This window comes from Haemorhous mexicanus, chromosome 3 (assembly GCF_027477595.1).
Source record: "Haemorhous mexicanus isolate bHaeMex1 chromosome 3, bHaeMex1.pri, whole genome shotgun sequence".
Classification (NCBI taxonomy): domain Eukaryota; kingdom Metazoa; phylum Chordata; class Aves; order Passeriformes; family Fringillidae; genus Haemorhous; species Haemorhous mexicanus.
Window position 1 is genome coordinate 101,740,416 of NC_082343.1, and position 13,759 is coordinate 101,754,174.

The 13,759-nt window shown below is 41.6% G+C and overlaps 1 protein-coding gene across 1 annotated transcript in view; it reads left to right on the forward strand.

Moving 5' to 3' along the window:
- Positions 1-11,699, forward strand: part of RNF144A (ring finger protein 144A) — a 100,466-nt gene extending 88,767 nt beyond the window's left edge. The window contains exon 9 of the mRNA XM_059842840.1: positions 8,688-11,699. Coding sequence (XP_059698823.1) covers positions 8,688-8,729 — 42 coding nt within the window. The 3' untranslated portion in view covers positions 8,730-11,699. The remainder of the gene's footprint in view (positions 1-8,687) is intronic.
- The last annotated feature ends 2,060 nt before the right edge of the window (positions 11,700-13,759 follow it).

The following is a 13,759-nucleotide window of genomic DNA, read 5'->3' on the forward strand; positions in this document are numbered from 1 at the left end:
GTATAAATCAAGACCATCACTGTGTCACTATGTACTTTCTCATTATGGAGAGTTTATTAAAAATGCTGTGGTTAAGTGCAATGCATGCCTACATCCAAAGGAACAACATTATCTTTTCTATCTTGCACTTCAGGGTTGTGAACACTTAAAAATTATTGATGGCCTTCATGAAGGGTATTAGAGAGATTTATGCAATGCTATTTCAGTTGTCATGATGTAATGTCAATAGTTGAAGCAACATATGTCCAGGTGGTTTTGATATGTAACATATGCAGTGTTTCAACATTCTTTCTCCTGGAATTTCACAAAAATAATAATAAAAAAATGCAATCTACAGCTGATGCCAGCATGACTCTTTAGCTTAGAAGTCCTCTGAGCCAGGTGTGATGGATAGAAGCTCAGGCCAACTGTGTTTTGCCGTTGTTCCAAGTGGAACCAAATTCTCAGCCCATTTGGTTTCTGTCTTCCTGTTGGACCGTAACATTCATGGCGAAGTCAATCTTGAATACATTTGACATGACCCCAGTCTGTGTTTCAAGGATGAGAGTGTTTTGACTTTGAAGAGCTCACATGCAAAAAAGACTGGATTTCCAAGTGGAGGGTGTGTTTTATCCATTCTGGAATTTTGAACAATATAATAAAATACAATGTACACTTGATGACAAAATACCACAAGAAGACAAAAGAAAGAAGATACCTTTATATCTAAAAAGAAAACCTAACCAAAACCACAAGAAACAAGGCAGAAATAAGTACTGTGAAAGTTTTCTCCTTGCTGCTAAGGGCTTATTTGGACCACTACAGCTATTGCTGAGTAGCACAGCCATGAGTACTGTACTGCAAGAATTAAGTGGACCTTCTGGAGAGTCTGGAAGCTGAATACGAGGTCTGAAGAGCATGAATAATGAGGAAATGCTGTCATATATAGCTAAAGGGGAGGGGAGGGCAGGGCAACCTGAAGAAAAACCTGAAAGAAGACAGAACAACAAAAGCTTCAAGAATGTAAAGTGCTAATGCAGAGAGCAAAAGGATAATCTGTTTTTCACATCCAGTAGGGATATCCTGAACAATGAGGGAATTGAAGAAATGCAGAAGACATTCAGTTCAGACACTGTGGAAGCTTACTGAAATTAAAAAAATAAAGTAGAAGTTAGTGAAACAGTGGATGAGGTTGATTGATGATTAGGAGATTTTAGCATATATATTATGTATTTATACTTTCAAGGCATAGTTAGGGTATAATTAGAAAGTATGACTGATCTCAGAGCAGTAGGGTTTTGAAATTCCTTCAAATCCTATTTTTTTATGGTTCTGTTTTTTTTTTAATATGAAACAGTTCAGTGTTTAGCCATGATTCACTCATGAGTGGAATAATTTTGGAGAAGCCCTATGCTACATGGTATCTTTAAACATGATTTTTTCATGATTCATCTGTACAAGAGTTAACTTTCCATGTTGAAAGCACTGTTGTATTAACCTTTTTTGTGCCCCGTTTGAGTTCCTCTCCTGGTGAGAGTAGATGTAATCAGCGATGCTCAGAGGAGCAGAACTTGAAGCCCTTCCTCCTGAGACACTCTAAGGGTCTTTCTCACATCATTAAGGGCACCGTTCCCTGGTCCCAAGGGTGTGCATCCAGACCATGTTGCAATTTGGCACAAGGAAGCGAGCCAGAGCAGCGCGGACGCGCTCCGGGAGGGAAGGTGCCGCGCTCCCTCGCTCTGCAGGGGGAGCGGGCGGCGGTGCAGACGAGCTGCCGATGGCAGCAAGGAGCACGCGGGTTGTCCCCAGCTCTGGCAGGTGCTGCGGGCTCTGTGCAGTGTGCGGTGCCCGGCGCTGGGGGCTCTGTGCCGTGTGCGGTGCCCGGTCCTGGGGGCTCTGTGCCATGTGCAGTGTGCAGTGCCCGGTCCTGGGGGCTCTGTGCCGTGTGCGGTGCCCGGCGCTGGGGGCTCTGTGCCATGTGCGGTGCCCGGCCCTGGGGGCTCTGTGCCATGTGCGGTGCCCGGCCCTGGGGGCTCTGTGCCATGTGCGGTGCCCGGCGCTGGGGGCTCTGTGCCGTGTGTGGTGCCCGGCGCTGTGGCTCTGTGCCGTGTGCGGTGCCCGGCGCTGGGGGCTCTGTGCGGTGTGCAGTGCCCGGTCCTGGGGGCTCTGTGCCATGTGCAGTGTGCAGTGCCCGATCCTGGGGGCTCTGTGCCGTGTGTGGTGCCCGGCGCTGGGGGCTCTGTGCCATGTGCGGTGCCCGGCCCTGGGGGCTCTGTGCCATGTGCGGTGCCCGGCGCTGGGGGCTCTGTGCCATGTGCGGTGCCCGGCCCTGGGGGCTCTGTGCCATGTGCGGTGCCCGGCGCTGGGGGTTTGTGCCATGTGCGGTGCCCGGCCCTGGGGTCTCTGTGCCGTGTGTGGTGCCCGGCGCTGGGGGTTTGTGCGGTGTGCGGTGCCCGGCCCTGGGGGCTCTGTGCCATGTGCGGTGCCCGGCGGTGGGGGCTCTGTGCCATGTGCGGTGCCCGGCGGTGGGGGCTCTGTGCCATGTGCGGTGCCCGGCGCTGGGGGTTTGTGCGGTGTGCGGTGCCCGGCGCTGGGGGCTCTGTGCGGTGTGCGGTGCCCGGCGCTGGGGCTGGGGCCGCCCCGGGGAGCCCGGAGGCGCTGCTGCCAGGAGCGGAGCTCCGCGGGGTGGAGGAGCTGCCCCGGCTGCCAAACTCGGCTGAGACATTTCGCACTGTAAATTTAAAACAGAAATGTGAATACGGCAAAAACATAAGCTGTTTCTGGATGTGTCTCAACAAGACACGGCTTCTTGCAGAGAACAGGCAGAAAAGAGGGAAGAATTCAGTGGAAAAAAAAAAGCCAAAATATGTCTCAGCAGTGGTGCATGAGTGGTGCAAATTGTCTTGAAGCCTATTGAGCTCTGTTGAGTGCCTGTTATGCTTATCAGTGTTGCTGAACTGAGTTGTAGCAAAGGAAACCACTTTCCAGGGCTCTCTGAGTTATTACTGCTGGACATAACTTTTCTAAAAAGTGACCCTCTGCAGAAAAAATGCATATGGATCAAAAACAGGGTAAGAGAAGATTTAGTCCCAACACAAAACACCTGAACTGGAAAACAGAGCTGACCTGCCAAACCCTGTTTGTGAATGGCCTCAGTCAGGGCTCCTTAGACTGCAGCTTCTGCTCTGCACCATCCCACGTGCCCTGAGAGCCAGCAGGAGCTCAGGGAGGTGTGGACCAGAAACTGAGAGCAGCTCTGGGCCATTCACACTGGGGACAGGTTCCAGGCCATAACAGGTGAGAAGCAGGACGTTTACTCAGGGAGTCATATCTTCAGCCAGAGTGGGAAATCACTCTCTTAATATTGAGGAAAACCTCTGGGTTTGGATAAAGCTTGCCTGGACATTCTATGATCAGCTAAAAAATTTCAGTAGATATTTCGGAGGAAATCATCAAGAATACTCATGACAAAAGGATATAACACTTGTATTTTTTTTTTAATACATACTTACACATTATCTTTTTTTTTATGAAGACTATACTACTGAGTTATAAAGCTGATTCTAGGACAGCAGAAATCGATACTATAAACTCTCAACATTTTAAATACTGCTTTTAGTGCTTTTTTCCCAGAGTTAGATACTTTTATTTTTTGTTTTTGCAGAATTAATTTGATATTTTCATTTTTATCTCAGAATAAATTACTAAAAACTAAACTAACAATTTGTAGTTGAAGGATAATCTCTAACCAAATTTATTGTCAAATTTTATGACTCCCTTTTCTCATGATTTAGCCTGCAATGCTTGAATTCAAGGACTAAGTACTGCCTGATGGCAGTAAACCCATATACAGAAAAATTTATTTGAAAATATTATAGGTCATGGAAATCGGTTTTACTACCTCCAGATTTTGTTAAGACATTTTTGTGAAGAGAAATGCGTTAAATGAACCCCAAGGTAAATTTAATCTCGCTGCGTGACTGTACATTTAATTTGGTCTAGAAATTCAGAAATGTCTGACTTCCAGGAGATGGTGCTGTAGCACTTCAACTGCATTCCTGCTGGCATTCATGTTCAGGTTTCCAACTCTGACAAAAATTTTCTTTTTCAGTGTGATTCCTCAGAAAAGGAGGAGCCCCCTACCTAAAAGGCACATAATTTTTTCTCCTCCCAAGAAACCCCAAGAAACCTCCCAAAAACCCCTTAATTTTATTTTACATAAGAAAAAATTAAAATCAAGGAAAAAGAGCAGAAATGCTGTCTGGCCATTAATATGGGAATAAGAAAGACAAGGATCAAGGAATGAAATATAAGATCAACCTGCTTAATTTTAGACCTGTGTCAAACCATATTTGAATTCAGTTCTGCTGTTTTGGTTGACCTGCTTCTGAAGGTTCTGTACTTGAAGCTTTTGCATGAGCTGGTCCCTGTTCAGCAGTATTTAAATCCAGATTTTCTTTCTAGCCTATCTTTGCTCCTAGACTATCCTCAGCTATTAATTAAAAAAATCATCTCTGAAGGCACGTTTGTCTTTCCCCTATAATCCCTATTCCAGCAGCTCTCATGGAATGAACCCACTGCTTGCTACAAAAAAGTAACAGGGGAAGGTGGGGGGAAAAACCCAAACTACCAAACAAAATATCAGAAAGATAAAAAAGTTAATTGGAATTACTTAAAAAAAAAAAATAGATTTTTTAAAATATTTATTTAAAAGCTCTTTCCTTTCCCAATTGCCAGACTACAGCCTTGATTTATGGCCCTGCAAACCCAGACAGTACAGCCTGCAAGAGAGATAATTTTGGTCTGAAAATGAGTTCTATAGCTGTGGCATTGCAGATGTGGAAAGCCTATCAGTGCTGGAAAAGCATGGTATCTTTTTGCAGCATGCTGCCCTAACTTTTGTCTTGTAAGTGTAGCAGGAAACCAGGAGTTCTGGACACAATCCAGCATCTACATTTCTGTTTGCTTTATGCAGATCACTTGGAGCTATATTTTGGGAGTTTTCTTTCTTTTCTTTTCTCTTTTTTTCCTTTCCTTTCTTTATTTTTTTTTCTTTTATTTTTTTTTTAGCCACAGTATTTCTGAAATACTGAAACATAAAATGAAATACTTAAGTACAAGGGTCTGGAAATCAGTATTTCCAGATTCCACAACTGGCACCAACTACAGCTAAGAGGGATGCAATATTGTCCACACAAAACATTGGAAAGACATGAAAAATGCAGGGTCTTGAAAATCACAATTAAAAAATCAAACATTTGTTGGTGACTTGTATGAAAAAACTGAACAAAAAGAAAAAAAACATTCTCTGAGAAAATTTGCATTTTGAGAAGAGAAAAAGAGCTTTTTTATCGGTGGGAGGCTTTCAGTATATGTTCTTTCACTGGGTTAAACAGTGACTTTGACAGACTCTGCTTGACCTTGAGCAAAACCTTCATCTGCTAGTTACCTAAGTGCCTCCCACCTGTGTTAGCAAGGTGTCTACAGAAAGATAATGAAGCTTATCTCAAGTGTTTTTCTGCAGACATGTTCCGTGGAAGGAGGATAGCTTTATCCCCTACAGCTACATTCACTACATTTATTCCTTCTGCTTCTTCAGTGTCTCTTCTAATGCAGAAGTGCCTTGAATTTCACATTTTACCTTCTTTTGCAGAGGCAATAGCCGGTAGCGCGTGCTATCAGGAGGCACCAGCGCGCTCCTCTGCAGAACTGGGAGAAACCTTTTGCCAGCCGTGTTTTCTTCCCAAGGGGCCATCCAGCACCTTTATCAGAGCGCTTGGTACCTGATTAGGTGTGTGTGTAGGGGCCTCATGAGCACTCACACAAAGCCATGTGGCCTGGGAAGGAAAGCTGCCCGGTGCTCTCCTGCTGGAAAGCTGCAGGGTGCCCATGAGGAGGGAGCTGCGTGCGGACATGCAAACGCCTGCATGCAGCTGTTTCTGGGGGGGAGCTCGAGGGTGCCACTGAGCAGCGCTGTAAATCTCCTCACTGCTTGTTTAAAGGAAGGGCAGCTCCACTTCAGAGATAACACAGGAGTCACAGACATAAAATAATGCAAGGTCTCTGCAAAAGTCTGGGACAGAGAGAGGGCTTGGGCCAGGACTTCCCTCCATCTGGCAGCTGCAGGCAGTGCTGAGGTGCCAATCTCTTAAATGCAGGTGAGATTGTGGCACAAACTTCAAAGGAAAGCGCAGAAAAATGCAACTAAAAACTGAACAAAAAAGTCAGTTTAAGGTAATTTTTATGTACTAGCTTGTTCACTTGCTTTGGGAAGATATCTGATTTTTGAGACAAAGAAAATCTGGGGAATCTAATCTACCTGGCCTTCTGCAGAGCCTCTAATTCTATGGAAACATCTGATTTCAGAACACAGATACAAATTTTTTAATTAGATTGAGAAAATCGAATTAAAACTGGAATTATATGTGTTTTACGTTTGTCATAGTGAAAAGCAGTTGTATTATCCTCAAAAAAACCCTTAAATCTCTGGGTCTTGAAGAACTGGGTCTTCTCAGCAGGTTGAAGAAATATTTTTATTGATATAAGTACATTTTACAAATTTCTGATAAAAAATAATTTTACACAGTTCTTTCCTTACATCTTTTTGTTTGCTTGTTCTCTCATTTGTTTTCTGGAAGGGCTTAGGATTTTTTATTGTATGTATCATTAATTTTTTATCTTTGACAGTTCTTCAGGGTATATTTTTAACATTCATCATTCTGGAGCTTTCTTGCCCTGACCCTGGATTTTTGTGAACTCATTGCAACACGAAAAACTATGGACATCAAAACATGGTGTAGATAAAATAAGAGTACAAACCACATTTCCCCACTTTAGTCAACAATGCAGCACAGAACAGGAAACATTTTGCTCAAAGAATCACTACAAAATTAATATTTTTTTCACTGGCTATACAGTATTCACTCTTAATCAAAACCTTATATAAATGCTTCCTTATTCACAAAGAAAAACTTGTTCCTAGACACACCCATTCAAAGATTTGGCCTGGGTGCTTTGGCTTGGGTTTTGATGTGCTGGAAAATGTGAAAACAATAAAGCTGTAAATACCGTGGCTGTTAAGTGATTTAATCAGGAGATTAATCTTGTGGATCACAAAAACTGAAGAACAAAGGAGAAGCTGACATTGAATATGAGTTTGTGAAATTTGTCATTTTTAGTTCAGCAGAGATAACATGCTTTAGCTGAACCACTCTCCACATTGCAATGCACAGGAGAGTAATTGTCATAGAGATAATAAGCTCTCTTCCCAGCATGGATACTGAATGGTAGGGAAAAGTGATAATTTAGCTCCTTTCTCATACAGCTATATCAACACAAGTAAGTCTGTCTCTTCCACCTGTCAGCAGAGGTACATTTGTTCTGAGCTGCATTCATACATGGTGCTTAAATAGTAAAGAACACTGATTCTTCACTGATTTTTTCCCATTTTTGTTCAGCCTCACCAAAAGCTCACTTGCTTTCTAGCAGTAGAATGGGAAAGAAAGCTATTCCAATCTGAAAGAGAATTACATGGAGCCAAAAGAGAAAAGAGGTTCTTTTTCAAAACATACTTCTTTTTCACTATACCTTCAGGCAGGTGGGTTAAAGAAATTGCCTATTGCTCTGGAGTTACCCACATCACATCCAGGGCTGAAAGAGATGTATCAGCCTGCCTTGCTGATAGGAACTGTTAATATTGCTGTACAACTCTAGGTGGTATCTTTGCATTGCTCTGGTTGGCACTATATGCACACACCAGCTTAATGTGGAATTCAGCTGCTGCTGAGGAGATTGAGCACTTGGAGGAATCAGCCTTGGTTCTTACTTTGGAAATAATATCAGTATTAAACTTGGCAAAAAAGAAAATCTTGAAACTTTTTTAAATTAAGTAAAACATCTACTCAGGACTGAGTTCAATGCACAAATACTTCACTGCCTACTTTTCACAGTCAGCAGCATCTACTCTGCAATTGTTAACTGAGCCAAGAAATGAAATGTTGGCTATGACATTCTTGATGCTCACTGGCTCTACAGCTGACTTCATGCAAAACAGGCTGCAACATGCTGAGTATCTGAGAACTGTGGTAAACAATCCAAAACCTGCCTTTCACCAGAAATGACCCTTAGATGCCTCCATCTTCAGCCTCCTAAATGAGAAATGGTGAATTTGTTCTTACCCTGCTCTCTTTAAAAGCAAAATATTGTGGCAAGTTTCACCAAAGATGCAGCCTGGTGTCCATATGCAGCTTAAGCCACTATTCAGTGGCAAAGGCAAGTTCCACATTTCTGGTGAATGATTTTCCTTTCTGTTATAATTTCAGAGCAATTTAGTGTTTCTTGGGCAGCAACACACAGTTTGTGCAGAACTACATGAAAAGGGATAATAATTTATTTTTACTTTACAATTTGAGGGCTCTTTATGTTGCTGGTTTTGGTAAAAGAGCTGTAGGGCGAAGGAGAATGGAGTGCATTGGGTCAGAGTGCTTAGAGTAATGCCAGAAGTGTGAAAATTTGTTGGTTCATTATACCATCCTACTGGTTCCTTCTTTGACCTGGATCAATTGCAAATTACTTAATCCAGTGATCATTTCTTTAACTTTGTATAAGCACTGTGGTTCTGAAGATAGGTTGAATGATGTTTACATTTCCATTGTGTTACATCTCAGCTACTAATGGTTGTGCAGTAATTCTCTCCTCTCTGCTTTCAGTTTGGTCAGAAAACCTACCTGACTAGAGAAACCTCTCACTGAAGATTTTTCAAGACTGGAATGTTCCTGGAAAAACACTGACATTTTCCAAGAATAAGTGCTTTGTTGAAGTGTTCTTGACTAGCTCGACAAAGAGTCTCAGCTGCTATACCAGTGAATCCTTCTTATTTCCATTAGAATTGAAGCTAGACCTGGACTCTTCATCCACAGAAGAGCAGTTGGAAGAAATTATGATAAGGTGTATAAAACCATGGATAATACGTATACATAATACATTGAATACTTATCTCTTAGAATACAAGAACTAGAAAGCAGCCCCTGGCAAAACAAATTTTACAGGAAGACACACTTTATCTTTAATTAGAGCAACTGGCATAGTTGGAAAATTGTTGCACTTGTACCTGTGGACCATGGTAAGACAAAAAACAATGAGGGAAAACAGTGAAATTGGCTGTCAGATTAAAAACAAGCCAGCAAACAAAAAGCTGAAAATAAAAACTATGACTTTGCATTGCAACAGAAAGAAGCTGTGTATTTCATTCAATGAAAGTCAGTACATCTAGATGATCAGAAACTAGAGGGGAGCAGCAGGGCAGGGATCCCTCTACACGTGACTTCCTTTTATTCTTTCCTGAGTCCATGGCTGCTCACTGTAAGTCAAGTTTCTAAACTGGATGAACCTTTGATCTGACTCAACATAAGGAGGGTCAAAGTCATGTAGATAGACTTCCCCTGAGAGGAAAGGTGTTGGTTTCCTATAGGACAATAAGGGAGAGGGTGGAGGTGTGGTTTTCAATACAGTTCTGATAGCAAAGGCACTAATTTTAGCATATCTATATGACTTTGCAGCTTAATGCTGGAAATCATAGCAGTGGATTGCATCCCTCGTGCCCTCCTGCACTAGAGTAACACTCTCAGTGCTGAAGTAAGGGTGTGGCAGCTTCTATTCTTGCTGCTATTCCTGCCTCTTTGGGGTAATACCCTCCCTCCAGAGGTGACTGGGTCACACACAGAGACTAATGGCCCTGTTGAAGCCTTGATTGCCATAGAAGAAATTATTTCAACGAGGCTATAAAATCTGCCGTAAGAGGGAAATCACCTGAGTTATACCAGTAAAATGGAGTCAAATACCTTTAAGGATATCTTTGCATCTTGATTTATGGCCATGTCAATGCTATCTCTAAGGTGGTCTGCCCCCTGTGAAAAAAGTTTTAGCTTGTGCTCCCCATTTATTCAGAAATCATCCCACCATTTCACATTTACTATCAGCCCTTTGGGTTAAGTCCTTATTGTATTCAACCACGAAAAGCTGCCATTCACTCTGGATGTGTCATAAACTGTTTCTGTCTGGAAAACTTTTAATGATGCATTTTTGTTCCCACAGCAGAATGAAATAATTAAAGAGCACTGGTGATGGGGTGATATTTATTCCTCTTCACCTAGTTGTGAAATTTTGAAGAAAGTGAAATGTTCTGGCTTCTCGTTAACGGTAGAAACTTTCATATGCCTCCAGGGGATGACAGGGCATGTGAGCAGTTGCATCTAGGATCTGCAGCTCTCAGGTGTCCTGCTTCCCTTCCCTCAAAGGTTATGCTCATCAGCACATTTGCCAGGGCCTGCTGTTTTGCTTTTCCAGATGTATTCTGGGTAATCTGTAAACAGCATTCAAATACATGGATTATGTGGCAAATACCTCTGTCTGGTAAATAAGATCCAAACCCAAGAAAGATCAGACAATACAGCATGAGAATGCATAAGCCTTTTTCATTAAACACAGAAAACAGCATCTGTTTTTCCTTATTTCAGGTTTACTTTACCAGATATTGATCAGTTAATGATTATATAGCAATTTCCTATTATTATGCAGGTGAGCCACTACAGCACAGAAAGGCGTTCTTCAGAGGCAGTGGAAAATGACACTGCACCCCAAAAAGCACAGCACATACACTGCTCAGGAGCTGTGGGAGCTGTGAAGCAAATGGTTCCAGAGGAAATGCCTCTGCAGTAAATGCCTCTGAAATTCATGCATCTAAAATAAACTCCAAAGAACTTCACAGAAAATTATGCTGTGGTTCATTTTAGCACTCAGAGCAGCACATGAAACTTTGGAAAAAGTCACAGAGTTTGAGCTAATACTTCAGAAAACAAACAAATGAAGTATGTTGTGTTTGTGGACAGATATGTTTCACTGTGCTTGAGAACAGAGAGGCCGCAGGACAGCAAACTGAATTTTTGATCATATTTTAGATTTCATTCACATCTTGATATTGGAAGTGGACTTTAGAAATACAATTTTCGCTCAGCAACCATTCTTGTTGGAAATAAAATTAAACTTCCCAGCAAGCAAAGAAGGGCTTTCTGTATTTGTGTTTTACAATTCTGTATGACCATGGTGGGTTATCGGTGGGACTTCCTTTATATCAAAGAGTACACTTTACATGAGTGCTACAAAAAGGAGACTTTTCCAACTGTTACCTCTAAAATGAACGTTCTGGTTACAACTCTACTGTGTTGTGAGGAGTAATAGGAGAATGGAATCACCTTCTGAAATTAGCTGTCTTCTGCCCAGGTATAGGTAGCCCAGGCTGCCTATAAGCCCCAGTTTTAAAACCCTTATGTTTCTTCTGCTACTACATTGGCTAGACTCAGTGAAATAAAGTGTTAATGGAATGAGCAAGGACAATTAATTCTGTGTGAGAAGGCAAAGGTTAGAGAAGAACTTCATTCCAGATTTCTCTAGAGTAGTGCATACTCTCATTTCTTAAATGTTAGTACCTGGGAAGGTCACAGTTTGGACTTCTGTCCCAAATTCCCTTCAGTCTCTGTGCATACAAGCCCTTGCTGTCATGCATTGCTTAACTAATCAGTTTATATATGACTATGGTTAATTTCTTCTGGGATTCCATTCATATAAGAGGTCTCCAAAAAAAAAAAAAAAAAGAGGACAAAGTTAATGAGGAGAGCTATTGAGAAGAAGAAAGAAAATCTTTGCCTGGTAAAAAAAAAAATAAATCAACATATTATCTTATTAAAATTGGAGAGTTCCTCAGTCTAGATTTTATTATTTCCATTATATTGGTTTTCTGTAAATACATTAGCCCTGTTATACAATTCAACTCTTGACATTGATAGGATCTTACAAGTTAGAGATGGAAGCGGGCTATTAGGTAATGCAGCCATTTCCCTGCTGATACAGGACCCGTCATTGAATTACTTATGCTCGTTGAAGAAGAGAGACATAAAAGATTGAGCCTGCCCTTTCAAAGGTAATTGACATCAAATAAAATCAACCACTGTTACTGTACTGTTTTAAGCCTTAAGATCAGTGGTGTTTCTTTCAAGAAAAATTGGTAGAAAACAAAATAAATAATACAGCTCAGTATTGCTTCTGCAGGAACAAATAGCTAACAGGAGGTGGGGTTCTTTAGAGCTGTGAACATATTTCTTAGCAGCACTAAATAATGCTAAGCAAAGTCAAGTAATATTAGGTTTCTGAAAGGCGTACTGCAGGCTACATTATTGTTATGTAAATCTTTTTACAAATAACTGGTTTTAAACTTTTACTCTCAGGCTCTTATTTCTGGTCTTTGTCTAACGTGTAATATATAGTTATTTTCTACAGATTCATTGTACTCATCCATCAGATCAAAGTGAATGGACAAGTGTAGTTCTTGTCTACTCAAGGCTCTGGTGGCTGATGAAAGCAAGCAGTGTCTGCACCACAGCACCCCTCTGGGAACTGCAGTGTCCAGGTCAAGGCTGAGCACTGGTGCTCAGATTATGCACTGGGTTTCTTCTGTCTGTTCCTGTGTTGTTTTTACATGGAAACCCAAGAATTAGACATGGGAAGAGCAGTGTATCCTCCACCAGCATGATTTCTTTAAGCAGGATCAGTATACAGCTGGGAGATACTCTGTGCAAGAACTTAAAAACTTCACAGCTTTGGCAGCTGCAGTAACTATTTTTCTTGAAATAATAGTTTAAAACTGGAAGCAAAACAGCAAGAGGAAATTAATTTTAGAACAGCAAGCCCTCTCCATGCCCTCCTTACCAAAAGCCCCATCATCTCAAACTGTGGATTGCACAGGTCTGTTTTGCACACATGCCACAAAAAGGGGCTGTGTAGGAACACCTCACAAGAAATTCCCACCTCCCTTCTGGAGAGACTATTTCCATTTGGCCACTACTTCTTGATGGCCCCTTATACCCAAGCTAGTGAAAAACAATGTTAATTGCTTTGGAGCCAGGACTTTGCATCCTCACAAGCTGTAGGCTGCCTATTGTCCCTTTGCAGTATATTGGCATTTACTACAGAATCCATATCTTATCTCACACCATTCTTCATGCTTCTCTTATAGCTGAAGTCAGGGTAAGCTGGCATGTTCACATTATAATTATTAAATAGCCAGGCTACATGAAATATTAATAAATCATTGCAAAACAGCCCCACCAACCATCACACTGTTGTTAAAAATAAAAGATAAAATATCCTGAAAAAGAATTACCAATTTTTATGTTGCTATCTCCCAACATAGGCAGATTTCCTTCTTTCCTTGCTCTACTCCATTTGCTTCCCATTTAACAAGTTATGTAAAAAAGTTTTAGTAATTCATCTGATGGCTGAGTGGCAGTTATTTATAATTATGGAATATTCTTGGGTGTTTGTTTAAAGTGTGCTGGAGAGCTGCTGGTTTTGTTTTTTTCTGGTAGGCGGCTCATTATTTCATAAATCTGTGACTGAATGGGAATTGTGGCTGGGGAGCAACTGTGCTGTTCATGCATCATGACCAAGTGTGTGTGGGAGTCAGGAACAGCACCTCTCTGGACCAGCTGCTCCATCCATCTGCAGCTGGGTCTAGGTACAGTGATCTACGGTCAAGATCTGCACTGGGAGTATTTTTATTGCTGCTTTATAGCAGCTGGTGTGAATGGCAGCAGAAAAATGAACAATCAACTTCCTAACCATCAGGAACAAACTAAGTAAGAAAAATAAGCATAAAAATTAGCACATTTTTGTTAGTATTATGAAGTTACTATTTGAAGTTCAGTTTCTCAGAAGAGCTACTCTAAGC